General features: G+C 45.8%; 1 protein-coding gene across 1 annotated transcript in view; it reads right to left on the bottom strand.

The window, feature by feature from the left end:
- LOC123755355 (uncharacterized) overlaps window positions 1–14,410 on the bottom strand; it is a 33,714-nt gene that overhangs the window by 3,896 nt on the left and 15,408 nt on the right. Inside the window, exons 6-19 of the mRNA XM_045737900.2 lie at window positions 13,017–13,187; window positions 11,306–11,436; window positions 10,031–10,291; window positions 9,046–9,126; window positions 8,431–8,586; window positions 8,190–8,292; window positions 7,941–8,054; window positions 7,489–7,659; window positions 6,083–6,184; window positions 2,854–2,993; window positions 1,937–2,185; window positions 1,682–1,823; window positions 819–979; window positions 407–604 (exon numbers count right to left, since the gene is read on the bottom strand). Coding sequence (XP_045593856.2) covers window positions 407–604; window positions 819–979; window positions 1,682–1,823; window positions 1,937–2,185; window positions 2,854–2,993; window positions 6,083–6,184; window positions 7,489–7,659; window positions 7,941–8,054; window positions 8,190–8,292; window positions 8,431–8,586; window positions 9,046–9,126; window positions 10,031–10,291; window positions 11,306–11,436; window positions 13,017–13,187 — 2,180 coding nt within the window. The remainder of the gene's footprint in view (window positions 1–406; window positions 605–818; window positions 980–1,681; window positions 1,824–1,936; window positions 2,186–2,853; window positions 2,994–6,082; window positions 6,185–7,488; window positions 7,660–7,940; window positions 8,055–8,189; window positions 8,293–8,430; window positions 8,587–9,045; window positions 9,127–10,030; window positions 10,292–11,305; window positions 11,437–13,016; window positions 13,188–14,410) is intronic.

The raw sequence follows: 14,410 nt of genomic DNA, 5'->3' as shown, positions 1-14,410 counted from the left end.
ACGCTTTAAGATATAGCCACGGAAAGTTAATTTATTTGCAAAAATATGACAATTGAAGCGTAATCTTGTCATCGAGAGTGACTATTTGGACCAAGGAATGAAGAGACATTAGCAGCGGGCAGTTTGCTTCATCACACGAGGCAGTTATTCCTATCTCACTAATATACATCAATGTTACAAGGTTCATGTTTACGTCAGACTTGTGGGTGAAAATATACACATAAACTGAATTAAATATATGGCAAAGTCCAATCGTTATTATACGTAAGAATTTGATATCGAACAATAATCATTTATTTAAATAATGAATGCACATTGAAACATAAATTAAGTGCATTGTTCTGAAGGACATTTGAAGAGTGTAAGTGACCCACATACCGAGGAGAGATGCTTGTGACCCACCCACCTGGTGGAGTCGTAGTGGTGAAGACCAAAATGGCGTTCCTCTTTCAGTGATCCACAACTCCTGGGGTCATGGATGGTGTCTTTGATGTGTGCCTTTGCTTCTCCTGTTTTCTCTTTCACCTCCCCGTTCTTTTTATCTTTTGACTTTGGACGATAAACTGGAGGACTGGGGTTTCTTTCTGGCAACTTGGGAGAGTCCCTGAAATTTGTAACGAATAGTATCAGTATTGTAATCTGTAATCTGTCAATTTTCCTTACTTTAGAGCATGTAAAGAGACAGGGTTTAGTCCTGCGATGCCTACCATACGTAACTCGCCCCACAAACTCTGCCATTGTCACATGAATCAGGGAGTTCCCACAACCCACCAAGAGCTTCCTCCCTGATAATAACACCAGCTTTAAAGGTAACCTACCCGTAGTAGTCGTTGAAAGGGAGGAGCGCTGCCTGCTCTACAGTCCAGAGTCCCTGAAGAAGATCAACGCGCTCCAGCTGGTGCGGGTCAAGGGGCATGTCTTGGACTCCTGGCAGGACGACCACAGGAAGCTCGTAGTGCCGGGCATCTTCAACCCCATCCTGTGATATTATGAAAGTGTATCCGTAGGGTACTGGACGGGAAGAGGGGTATTCCATGACTGTACCGCCGAATAAAATCTGTATCAGGACTACCGACTACAGACTGTAATATTGGATTGGATGTAAACACAATTTCCCAGCAGGGCCAGACATTTGGGCACGTTTCCGTGTACCCGATACTTCTGTTCAGCCATCAGTAAACAGGTGCCAGGGAGCTAGTAGACTGTTGTGGATTGCTTCCTAATAAGTAGCCAGTCTTCAGCTAGAGACCTCGACAAGTCTTTCAGAATTCCTGCTCCTAATAACGGGAGGCTACAAGGGATGTGTTGTGACTGCTCTACAGGATTAGACATTATTCAGCCTCTCGAATACTTACTTATTTACTTTGTGTGGGATTAACTATTTCAAATCTATTGTGGAAAGGTGTGAAAGGCATTCCAGAACTATTGATGTATGATCTATCATCTATGAATGTTGTATGGTGAATTCAGAGTACCGCTCAAGGTCTGCCTGGAAGATAAGAAAGTTCAGAGCTCCCTCACGACCCGAAATAGAAGACGAGGAAAATGAAGTCATTTAGGAGACTCACGAGACCAAAAGCCCTCTTCTTAACATACAGCAACAGGCTGATATAAATGGTCCGAGCTTTCCTTCAGTACCTGTCTGAAAGGCACGAAGCCCAGAGTCCTCCTCATGACCTACCTGAAAGACACGGACTGTCCAGGGGCCGTGTTCCATGACACCGCAAGAGATGGGGAAGAAGGACGCCATCTCAACCATTTCCCCGTCTCCATTGAGGAAGATGTGGTCCTTGTCCCAGTACTCTGTTTTGTGCTCCTCGCACCTGTAAAATAAGGTATTTTTTAATCTCTGTCTCTGTCTCTGTCTGTCTCTCTCTCTCTCTCTCTCTCTCTCTCTCTCTCTCTCTCTCTCTCTCTCTTTCTTTCTTTCTCTCACCTCACGTTCCCTCTAGGATCGACTAGCTGCACAATCACGTCCAGTGGATCTCCCGTCACTCCGGTAATATTCAGATTGCGGAATTCCATAGGCGTGCCCGTGGGTCTGGTCCTCTTGCGGCAGTCTGGGGTGAGGCTGCGCTCCCCGGCGTGGAACCACAGCTCCACGAACACCGTGTCCACTCCTGGCATCGCGAACGGCAATGGCAGATTGATAGAGAGCGCTGACTTGGGTTCATCTGATGACGTGCTGGATAAATGGTAAGAGATGTAGTGACAGTTGTGGCGTCGGTGCTGGCTGAAGTTGTGGTGTTATTATTAGTTGTGGTGATGCTGGTTGTGTTGATGTTCGCAACCATAATAACTTGGTTAACAGGTTGTGTGTCTATGAGACACAATGATAATTAGCCTATGTACATTATCTTCTGTCCTTCATAGACAGGATTTGGGATGTTTTCATTCATATAATAACAATAGTAATAATACAGATGATGATAATGATAATAATAATAATTATATTTATTTAGGCAGGAGTACATACGTAAACACGGTACAGGAACAGTGGAGGAATCATGAGTAAGACAAGTACAGTGCCTAAAGCCATTAATACGCAGAGCGTTTCCCTGCATAACTTAAAAAATTAAGAAACAATATACTATAGGCATAATGGGGTAATTGTTAAAACTGTATGAGACAATAAAATAACAATAATAATAAAAATATAATAATAATAATTATAAATTTACCTTTAAGTTTATAATGTAATGTGTATGAGTATATTATACTATGAGTATATATTGTAATGTGTATATTACAATGTAATATGTATGAGCTGATATCGTGAACTAGAATTAAAAAACGATTGCTAATCATCACACGATATTTGGAGAGTGGTGAAGAGAGGTGATGGTGACTGACCTTGGGGTAGCGGCGAGGTCCTGGTGGTAGGTGGTGTACCTGAGGGCCCTCAGGTGCCCGTCAGGGTAGCAGTCGCACGCCGCCCTTGGGGCCACCCCTGCTCGAGCCCCGCCAACCACTCTCCCCTCCACCTCCTCCACCTGCAGGAGGCGGGGCACCATACATGAATGGGGGGGGGGTGAGATAAGTGTGGGGGTAAGGTGAGTGTGGGGGGTGAGGTGAGTGTGGGGTGAGAGGAGTGTGGGGTTCAACGTTCAATGGAGACAGGAAAATAATGCTTACTATTTTTTAGAACTTTTCCTCCTACCTGGCTTAGAGGGGAGGAGGGAGGCAGGAGGGAAGCAGGGTGACGCTGAGGTAGGGAAGCAAGGGGTGAGGGGAGGGAGGGAAGCAGGGGTAAAGGGAAAGGGATGGGGTGAGGGGAGGGAAGCAGGGGTAAAGGGAAAGGGATGGGGTGAGGGGAGGGAAGCAGGGGTAAAGGGAAAGGGATGGGGTGAGGGGAGGGAAGCAGAGGTGAAGGGAAAGGCATAGGGTGAGGGGAGGGGGGATGGAAGCAGGGGTGAAGGGATGGGGTGAGGGGAGAGGGGAGGGAAGCAGGGGTGAAGGGAAAGGGATGGGGTGAGGGGGAGGGGGAAAGAAGCAGGGGTGAGAGGAAAGGGATAAGGGTGAGAGAAGGGGGGCAAGGAAACAGGGGAAAAGAGGGAGGGAAACATGTGGGGAGGGGGAGGAGGGAGGGAAACATGTGGGGAGGGGGAGGAGGGAGGTAAGCAGGGTGTGAGTGGAAAGGAAGGGGAGGACGGAATGGGAAGGGAACTATCAGGGGAAAGCGCCAAGCCATTACGATCATATAGCACTGGGAAGGGGTCAGGATAAGGATTTGGGATGGGACGGGTGAAGGAATGGTGCCAACCACTTGTGGACGGTTGGGGATTGAACGCCGACCTGCATGAAGCGAGACCGTCGCTCTACCGTCCAGCCCAAGTCGTTGGTCACCACTAGGAAGGAGAGATGCAGGGGGTGAGGGGAGGAGGAGATGGTAAGAACAGGGTGAGGGGAGGAAAGAAGGGGAAAGAGAGGGGATTTTAGTTTCATTATCACTATTATTATTATTACCATTTTTAACACTTGATATTACCATTAGTGTCCCTATTATCACCATTGTCGTCACTACCACCATTATCGTCACTACCACCATTATCGTCACTACCACCATTATCGTCATTATTATCGTCACTACCACCATTATCGTCACTACTACTATCATTGTCACTATTATCGCCATTATTGTCACTATCACTGCCATTATCGTCACTATCATCGCCATTATCGTCACTATAACCACCATTATCGTCACTATAACCACCATTATCGTCAGTATCACCACCATTATCGTCACTTTCACCAGCATTATCGTCACTATTATCACCATTATCACCGCCATTATCGTCACTATTACCTCCATTATTGTCACTATCACCGTCATTATCGTCTTTATCATCATTATCATCACCATTATCGTCATTATCATCACCATTATTGTCACTATCACCGCCATTATCGTCACTATCACCGCCATTATCGTCACTATCTTCGCCATTATTGTCACTATCACCGTCATTATCGTCACTATCACCGTCATTATCGTCACTATCACCGTCATTATCGCCACTATCATCACCATTATTGTCACTATCACCACCATTATCGTCACTATCACCACCATTATCGTTACTATCACCGTCATTATCGTCACTATCACCGCCATTATCATCAACATTATCACCATTATCGTCACTATCACCGCCATTATTGTCACCATCACCGCCATTATCGTCACTATCACCGCCATTACTGTCACTATCACTGCCATTATTGTCATTATCACCACCATTATCACTATCACCGTTATTATCGTAACTATCACCGCCATTATCGTCACTATCACCGCCATTATCGTCACTATCACCACCATTATCGTCACTATCACCGCTATTATCGTAACTATCACCATTATCGTCACTATCACCACCAATATCGTCACTATCACCGCTATTATCGTCACTATCACCACCATTATCGTCACTATCATCGCCATTATCGTCACTATCACCGCCATTATCGTCACTATCACCACCATTATCGTCACTATCACCACCATTATCGTCACTATCACCATTATCGTCACTATCACCACCATTATCGTCACTATCACCACCATTATCGTTACTATCACTGCCATTATCGTTACTATCACTGCCATTATCGTCACTATCACCGTCATTATCGTCACTATCACCGCCATTATTGTCACTATCACCACCAATATCGTCACTATCATCGCCATTATCGTCACTATCACCACCAATATCGTCACTATCACCGCCATTATCATCACTATTACCACCATTATCGTCACTATCACCGCCATTATCGTCACTATCACCACCATTATCACTATCACCGCCATTATCATCACTATCACCGCCATTATAATCACTATCACCGCCATTATCATCACTATCACCACCAATATCGTCACTATCACCGCCATTATCATCATTATCACCATTATCTTCATAATCACCACCATTATCTTCACTATCACCACCATTATCGTCACTATCACCGCCATTATCGTCACTATCATCGCTATTATCGTCACTATCACCGCCATTATCGTCACTATCACCGCCATTATCATCACTATCGCCACCATTATCGTCACTATCACCGTCATTATCGTCACTATCACCACCAATATCGTCACTATCACCGCTATTATCGTCACTATCACCACCATTGTCGTCACTATCACCACCATTTTCGTCACTATCACCACCATTTTCGTCACTATCACCACCATTATCGTTACTATCACCGCCATTATCGTCACTATTACCGCCATTATCGTCACTATCATCGCCATTATCGCCACTATCAACACCATTATCGTCACTATCACCGCCATTATCGTCACTATCACCACTATCACCGCCAATATCGTCACTATCACAGCCATTATCGTCACTATCACCACCATTATTGTCACTATCAGCACCATTATCGTCACTATCAGCACCATTATCGTCACTATCAACACCATTATCGTTACTATCACCGCCATTATCGTCACTATCACCGCCATTATCGTCACTATCACCGCCATTATCGTCACTATCAGCACCATTATCGTCACTATCACCACCATGAGCAGCATGACGAGACTCACAAGGGAAAAGTCTACCCAGTAGAAGAACTCCTGCGTACTCTTGAAGGACCTCTCGAAGGGCAGAGAACAGCACGGGTTGGTCAGGTGGAGACGGGGCATCACCTGCAGGTGGCGTAGGTGGCACAGGTGGAGCACAAGGTGGCGTAGGTGGCACAGGTGGAGCACAAGGTGGCGTAGGTGGCACAGGTGGAGCACAAGGTGGCACAGGTGGAGCACAAGGTGGCGTAGGTGGCACAGGTGGAGCACAAGGTGGCGTAGGTGGCACAGGTGGAGCACAAGGTGGCGTAGGTGGCACAGGTGGAGCACAAGGTGGCGTAGGTGGCACAGGTGGAGCACAAGGTGGCGTAGGTGGCACAAGTGGAGCACAAGGTGGCGTAGGTGGCACAGGTGGAGCACAAGGTGGCGTAGGTGGCACAGGTGGAGCACAAGGTGGCGTAGGTGGCACAGGTGGAGCACAAGGTGGCGTAGGTGGCACAGGTGGAGCACAAGGTGGCGTAGGTGGCACAGGTGGAGCACAAGGTGGCGTAGGTGGCACAAGTGGAGCACAAGGTGGCGTAGGTGGCACAGGTGGAGCACAAGGTGGCGTAGGTGGCACAGGTGGAGCACAAGGTGGCGTAGGTGGCACAAGTGGAGCACAAGGTGGCGTAGGTGGCACAAGTGGAGCACAAGGTGGCGTAGGTGGAGCAGAAGTATGGGGTGAAAGAGATGGCATTAGATGCATATTTTATATAATTTATGAATATGCGTGAATTTGCATATAATACTAGTTGCGTGCCCCAGATCTTACTCTTGTACCAAACTTCCCCTAGTAATCCAATATTCAAATGTGACATCACCTTCCCGCACACACAAGGACATTATTTAAAACTTTAACTGAGTAAAGGATCTAAATCAGACGAGATATCACCCTGGATCTTGGGAAAATGTACTGACGTACTAATTTATCCTTTCTGGGCAGTCTACAGGAACTCACTAAGGGAAGGAAGGTGAGAGGTCGCAGTGCAAAAGAGACAAGTTTTAATAATAAGTTCAGGGTGCAAAATACTAGAGGATCATGTGTAAACCATCTTGAGAGTTAAAAATATTTAAACTCTAAAGCAGTTAAAATTCAGATCTTGAAATAACATATAAGCTTTATTCTGTTATAACAGGCAAAGAAATCATTAAAAATTAGATGGATGTACAAAAGTAAGATGGACAAGGACCAAGGTAAGACGAACAATGGACCAAGGCATGACTACAATCTGTCAATGAAAGTAGGAAAATTCAGATAGTTGGTGACTTTCAAGTTAGCTACATGGTCCATACTGCTCGTAGCAAGAATTTAAAACCAGAAGGAAGGTAAGATTGGGCTGGGTGATGCAGGTGGTTCACACTATTGAGTCGTATTGTGAAACAAAGCTTACCCGGAGCCCCAGCACAGCCCCGGGGGTGAGGCTGAGGTGGGCTAGATGAGGATGGGCAGCCACCTGCTGCTGTAGAAGGGGGAAGGCGAGGTGGGTCAGCTGCTGCAGGAGGGCCGCCGGCAGGTGTCTCTTCAGATTCTGGTAGTAATTGGTCCTCACATGTTCCGCTATCTGCGACAGGGCGTTGCAAGTCTTTCAGTGATGGGGGAGTAGGAGAGGGTGGGGGTCTAAGCCGGTAACGAAGTGTATGGGCGAAGGAGAGAACGGGCTCTGTTTGAGGAAAGTGGGAAGGGGTTGTGTTTGAGGACGGAGGAGGAGGAGTTGTCTTGGGAGGCGTAGTTGTGTTTTAGAAAGGGGAAAGAAGAATGATATAGGTGTGGGGAGGAATCGATGCAAATCACTATATTTGAGGATTCACTCTGCATCCTGAATTAGCTATGGTAAATGCTGACCTTTTTCCTGGTTGAGTGGTTGATGTCGTGGGTGTAGAATTTCCTGGCCAAGAAATACCTGTGTGATGCCTCCAACATTTCCTTCAAGTTCTCCTCTTCGATCGGTCCCGGGCCCTGGTGTAAGATACGCACAGGCTTTCACCTTCAAGTTTGACTTTACGATAAATACAAATTCTACATATCTAAATACATTCATTCTTATTTTTGGGAAAATGAAGTATTTATTCGTATAGGCAGACGAAGACCCACCTGGCCACAGAAGTCGGCGTCTTCCATGTGACGACAGAGAAAGATGGTGTTGAGGCCCTCAAACCGCCTCAACCAGTGGAACCCCAAAGGAAGGATCCGATTCCTATGAAAGATATATGGGTAGTGGAGGACTGTCTTCAGGGGCTGGGCGGAATATGATCACAGGTTGAAGGAATTATGTACTTGGGCACAATCACTTCACGTCCGTGGTCATACGATTCACGGACATGCACGTACTTACTTATATGGGGAGTTCATAGCGACGGTGGGGAAGTAGGACTCGTCGGGGACTATGGAGGTCTGCAGGTGGAAGTGCCAGCGGTTCAGACGACTATTCCGACGGCTCCAGGTTACTGAGTAGTCCACCAGGTCACGACTCATCACCGCCCACTGTGATCTTGGGCACGTCAACGATCAGGTCATATGAGGAATAAGGTCGTGTCAAGGAAAGAATGGGGGCCAAGTTACGTATAGAGTTACTACCATACGGACAAGAAGTCATATCAAGTAGGGAGAGAGGCAAAGTCATAAGGGAAGCGTCATATGACATGTAGAGTCAGGAGGAGAGAGGCAGAGAGATGAGACATGATGTACAGGTGAAGGGGGCCTGTAGCCTGTGAGAGTTGCACTGGTAATGGACAACATCACACACAAAGAGAACATACTTATAACGAAAGCGTGTTTATAATACTATTAAATAACATATACACACGAAAGCCATTTAACGATGGCTGATTTGTCACGATTGCTTTGTCAATGAATGTAACCAAAAACAGAGTAGTGCTCCATCATCTGTTTAAAACCAGGTGAGTGTTCGGGAATCGCCAAGTGTGACTCATGACCATTTTTAACCTACCCTGTATGGATGGGTATCTCTTCTGGGTATGGCTGACCTCCCGCCCTCGTCACATTGTAGACGTAACCTTCACACCCGTGCCTGTTGAGGTCCAAGCTCTTAAGGGCTCAACCAGAAGACGTTAATTAAAACTCATTGGCGATAAGTTACCGATATTGCAAACAAACAATAAATAGCAATTACGGGGAAAAAATGGGTTAAGCCGCCATGCTGTCTCTGACAAATTACCAATAATACATTACTGTGCTCTATTATTAAAATATTCTACACAAACTTCTCCACCACCCACAAAACGGAAATCACACACACACACACACACACACACACACACACACACACACACACACACACACACACACACACACACACACACACACACACACAGTCTAGTGCTACTAGACTAGTCCCAGAACTAAGAGGCATAAGTTATGAGGAAAGGCTGCGGGAAATGCACCTTACAACACTCGAAGACAGAAGAGTAAGGGGGGACATGATCACAACCTACAAAATCCTCAGGGGAATCGACCGGGTAAACAAGGATGAACTATTCAACACTGGAGGGACGCGAACAAGGGGACACAGGTGGAAGCTGAGCACCCAAATGAGCCACAGAGACATTAGAAAGAACTTTTTCAGTGTCAGCGTAGTTAGTAAATGGAATGCACTAGGAAGTGATGTGGTGGAGGCTGACTCCATACACAGTTTCAAATGTAGATATGACAGAGCCCAGTAGGCTCAGGAATCTGTACATCAGTTGATTGACGGTTGAGAGGCGGGACCAAAGAGCCAGAGCTCAACCCCCGCAAACACAACTAGGTGAGTACAACTAGGTGAGTACACACACACATATATACGACGACATAAAAATAATAGCGTCTTGGAATAATATCAGAAACAATAGAGAGAAGAGGACGTACAAGAACCAAGTAGTTAAGAAAAACCAACTACAGAGGCTGCATGTGAACCCCTACATCCGGAGACCCACCACACATCCAACACCAGCCCCTGGTCGGCGTTCATGTCTTTGTTCCTCTGACCGAACACTGGGAGGAAGCTGTAGCCTCTGTAGGGCGCCAGGGTGGCACTCAAGTCGTCCACGTCCCTGAGTGGCAACTCCGAGCCGCTCATCTTCACCGCGAAGTCCCAGACGCCCATACGGAGCAGCTCCTCGAAGGCCTCCAGCTCGGCGCGCACGATGTTGAAGGACCCCCACGTCGCCCCGAACGATCTCGACTCCGGCACAATTCTACAGGGAGTGTTGCATGTAAATAATTATCACAAGAACGTACCGAACAAGGAGGATTATAATATCATGTAGCAGGCCTTCCTAACTGGGTACAGTGATCCCGGATATCTAGCGCTAATATCCCGTATTTGCCGGCGGGATATACACACGCAGGCTTGCGTGTGTATAAACACATGTGTAATTCTTATTGTGTGTAACTCTTGTGTTTGCGTGTATATAAACACGCAGGTTTTTCGTCCATGAAACAAATATATATGATACTGACGCGCACAAACTCATGCTCTACTCTACAGAACCATTTGAACATTAGTCTGCTTTCTTAACATTAAGTTATATAGTCGTAGGGGCTTAGTGCTTTACCTTACCTCAATAAATAAATCATTCGTTTTCTTTGGGGACAAGAAGCCTGTGCATATATGCAATTTAGGCTTGTATCGTGGTCTCCCAAGGCCGAACCTAACCCCAAGATGCAACCCCACAATAACTGCCTACCTCCTGGGTACCTATTTACTTTTTGCTGAACTGAGTCATTAGATGACAGGAAACTGACCCAACCATTTTTCTCCAGTCCGGGAAACAAATCTGCATAGATCTCAGATTGTGAGTCGAGAACGAAGTCAACTGTACTTCGAAAGGATAAAACTTACTAAAATAGTTTTACACAATATAAGCCAACAAGTATGGTATAAGGACTACGGAGACGTCTTAGTGAAGTGAGATAGATATACACGACTGCAAGACTCCCACCACGTGTGTGTCTATATGACAGAATACCGAAGAGGGTGAGGCTGTAGGTGAGAAAAGGCTCACACTGAAATTGAAATTGAAATAAATTTATTGAGGTAAAATACACACAAAGGGATGAGGTAGCTCAAGCTATTCTCACCCCGTTCAGTACATCGTGTTAATACACACATAGACACACATCACAAGCAATAAACGTATTACCGAACATTCTGAGAGATAAACATATACATTTCCTCCTTTACACAAGTAGGTTCATGAACTACTTACCTCACATTGGTGGCGGTGGGCATGAGGTTATGGAGGAGAGCGGTGAGAGTGGCGCGCACCGCTGCCTGGCGCCGGTCCACGTGGAAGACGTAGTAGTGGTGCGGACGGTACAACATGCTCAGCAGCTGTACCTGTCCTCGTCATGTGCACCTTAGTTACTCCTCTACTAGTTAAATTATGGCTCCACTCTTTCTCTATATTGGTGAAAGTTTCGTGTGGAAACATTTGTCTTCGTGTTTGTATTATTAAGTTGTAAATTTCGTGACTGTTGATAATTGGTAACTATTGGTAACTTCCATTTATCAACTATTCACACATTCAAGCTCTTGCACGTAAAAAAACACTTGGAAAATAGTTAATTTCTGAAAATTGGACTTTCTGTCATGAATAAGATTATTTAGTTTAAAAAAAAAAAGTCGTTTTGACGCATTGCGCGTGTCATATTTAACACTTGTCACAGATAGAGTAAACAGAATTTTCCTCCCATTTACAGTATCGTCACGGAAAACTTCTCGACGATTCCATAAAATGGGAAAGTACTTGGAACAAATTTAATTTGTTTAGTAGCCTTAAGCATTGTGATACTGAATTAAATAGTTATTTCAGTGTATGATATATATATATATATATATATATATATATATATATATATATATATATATATATATATATATATATATATATATATATATATATATATTACACAAGAGTTATTGTAAAGCCACTAGCACGCATAGTGTTTCGGGCAGGTCCTTATTCCTAAAAAATATAAGTTTGTGTGCCTCGTTGGGTACGTGTGCTATAGGTTTACCACCCCTCATCTACATACACGTACTGCCTAGATGGGGTACCCTTGTGGTGCCCGGTCGACCAAACTGTATGAAATCTACATCAAAGATTTCGTACACTCGAAAGTATGCTGTCACAGACGGGTGCCGAGCCCTTGTAGTATCTTGGGTCGCGGTGCTTGCCCGGGAAGGACGTGGCGGTCCTTTCCGGGCATCACCTTGTGCGACGGACAAGAGAGATCCTACACGATATTTCACCATGCAGTGCCTCCACCTACATTTGTCTCAGACGTGTACTGTACCAGGGCTGCGGCCTCCACCTACACCTGACATCTGTCTCTATATCAGACGTGTACTGTACCAGGGCTGCGGCCTCCACCTACACCTGACTCTATATCAGACGTGTACTGTACCAGGGCTGCGGCCTCCACCTACACCTGACATCTGTCTCTATATCAGACGTGTACTGTACCAGGGCTGCGGCCTCCACGTACACCTGACTCTATATCAGACGTGTACTGTACCAGGGCTGCGGCCTCCACCTACACCTGACTCTATATCAGACGTGTACTGTACCAGGGCTGCGGCCTCCACCTACACCTGTCATCTGTCTCTATATCAGACGTGTACTGTACCAGGGCTGCGGCCTCCACCTACACCTGACACTATATCAGACGTGTACTGTACCAGGGCTGCGGCCTCCACCTACACCTGACATCTGTCTCTATATCAGACGTGTACTGTACCAGGGCTGCGGCCTCCACCTACACCTGACATCTGTCTCTACATCAGACGTGTACTGTACCAGGGCTGCGGCCTCCACCTACACCTGACATCTGTCTCTACATCAGACGTGTACTGTACCAGGGCTGCGGCCTCCACCTACACCTGACATCTGTCTCTACATCAGACGTGTACTGTACCAGGGCTGCGGGGTCCTTGTGAGCCAGTATCAGAAAGCCGATCCTTGCTGGTATGAGGGCTTTGTGGGGGTCTCTCCTCAGGTCCTGGTAGCCCGCCAGGTCCGGTCGGGTGCCTGTCTGCGGGAACGAGTTGAAGACCAGACGAAGATGCTCCGGCTCCACCTCACTCACCTTGGCCAGTAAGAGGAATCAATGGTCGGGAACGATTATACAAAATAATATATGACTTAAAAAGTAAACGAATGGATGAATTGTCAAATGGAGTCACAATAATGATGCAAATTATAGCGTTAATTTACCTCTAAAGAAAGTTTTCAAATCGTTACAAATTTAAGAATAATGTTTATGCCCATCTATATAATTGGTGACCATGACGTGGTCAACAAAGGCTCCCGGTGGTATAGTAGTTGGTGACCATCATGGCTCAGTGGGTAGTGCGTGTATCCGTAGATTCCAGAGTTGTGGGTTTAATTTCACACATTGTCATAATATTTTCTCATATATACATAGCTCTTTCCTCCCCTCAGAGCGCCTCGCAAGCCAGGACGTGCGAGATTCAAGCACCCCCTCCCCCTCCTCTATTCGCCGTGACCTCATCTTTGTGCTGCTTGGCTCATGTTGAGACACATAGCGGGTTAGAAATAGCCTAAGTTACTCTATCCCTTTGAGATGTATTTCTTTCTTGTCTCAGTAAACATACTTGAACATGAAGAGACACATGTACACCCCCACCCTCCCCCTCCCTCACACACTCACATACTGACCCAATACCTGGAAAGAAATTACATAATAACGGACAAGTGTGATTTCCAACGGGAAGAGCTTATGTAACAAATCTCTTCAATGTATACGATAGAGCAACAGCGGGATGGGCAGACTATATCCGCTTGACTTAAAAACAAAAGGCCTTTGACGGAATCCTACACAAAGAGGTTGTTCCAGAAGTTAGACCACACAGGAAGGATGACAAGCAGACTACTAACATGAAAGAAAATTGTTTCGAATTGAAAGACAAATGAGAGCAGTATTCAGAAGCATTATGTCAGACTGGAGTGAATTATCAGGAGAAAGCGCCAAGCCATTACGACTATATAGCACTGGGAAGGGATCAGGATAAGGGTTTGGGATGGGACGAGGAATGGTGCCCAACCACTTGGACGGTCGGGGATATGTCAGACTGGAGAAATGTCACTAGCGGAGTACCGCAAGGTGTGGTTCTAGTACCAGTAATGTTTATTGTCTATATAATCAATCTACCAGAGCTAATTCAGAGATAGTGGATTTGTTTGCAGATTGTACTAAGTTATCAGGGAGTATAAAAAGACTTAGATGGGTGCCACGCTTATATGGAATGTCGAATAAAGGAAAATATATCGGGCATAAACTACAAATTA

This window comes from Procambarus clarkii, chromosome 20 (genome assembly GCF_040958095.1).
Source record: "Procambarus clarkii isolate CNS0578487 chromosome 20, FALCON_Pclarkii_2.0, whole genome shotgun sequence".
Lineage (NCBI taxonomy): Eukaryota > Metazoa > Arthropoda > Malacostraca > Decapoda > Cambaridae > Procambarus > Procambarus clarkii.
This window is presented reverse-complemented; position numbering and strand designations above follow the sequence as displayed.